Source organism: Penaeus monodon, chromosome 24 (assembly GCF_015228065.2).
Source record: "Penaeus monodon isolate SGIC_2016 chromosome 24, NSTDA_Pmon_1, whole genome shotgun sequence".
In the NCBI taxonomy this organism is placed as follows: Eukaryota; Metazoa; Arthropoda; class Malacostraca; order Decapoda; family Penaeidae; genus Penaeus; species Penaeus monodon.
The window spans coordinates 15,100,429-15,100,688 of record NC_051409.1 but is presented as its reverse complement, the minus strand read 5'-3'; the positions used below and the strand labels follow the sequence as shown (position 1 = coordinate 15,100,688).

General features: G+C 42.7%; 1 protein-coding gene across 1 annotated transcript in view; it reads right to left on the bottom strand.

The window, feature by feature from the left end:
- Positions 1 to 260, bottom strand: part of LOC119588622 — a 14,785-nt gene that overhangs the window by 5,461 nt on the left and 9,064 nt on the right. The window contains exon 10 of the mRNA XM_037937261.1: positions 63 to 141. Within this exon, the coding sequence (XP_037793189.1) occupies positions 63 to 141 (79 nt within the window). The remainder of the gene's footprint in view (positions 1 to 62; positions 142 to 260) is intronic.

Below are 260 nucleotides of genomic sequence, written 5' to 3'. Positions count from 1 at the left end.
ACCCCCCCTCTCTGTATCCCCTCTCTCTCACACGCAAACAAAGTCATATTAAAACCACTTACGGCCGTTGTATGAGGGTCAAATTCAACGGAGACATACGAATCCGGATTGTATCCACTCCCTTCCTGAACGGCGGAGTAGCTGGAGGAAAAAAACGGAATGAAGTGGAAGAGAAAAGATGTTAATCATTATTAGATGGAAAAAGGGGCAAATTGCATACATGTCAAATACCTTCAAGGACAGTGATAGAAGAATATAGT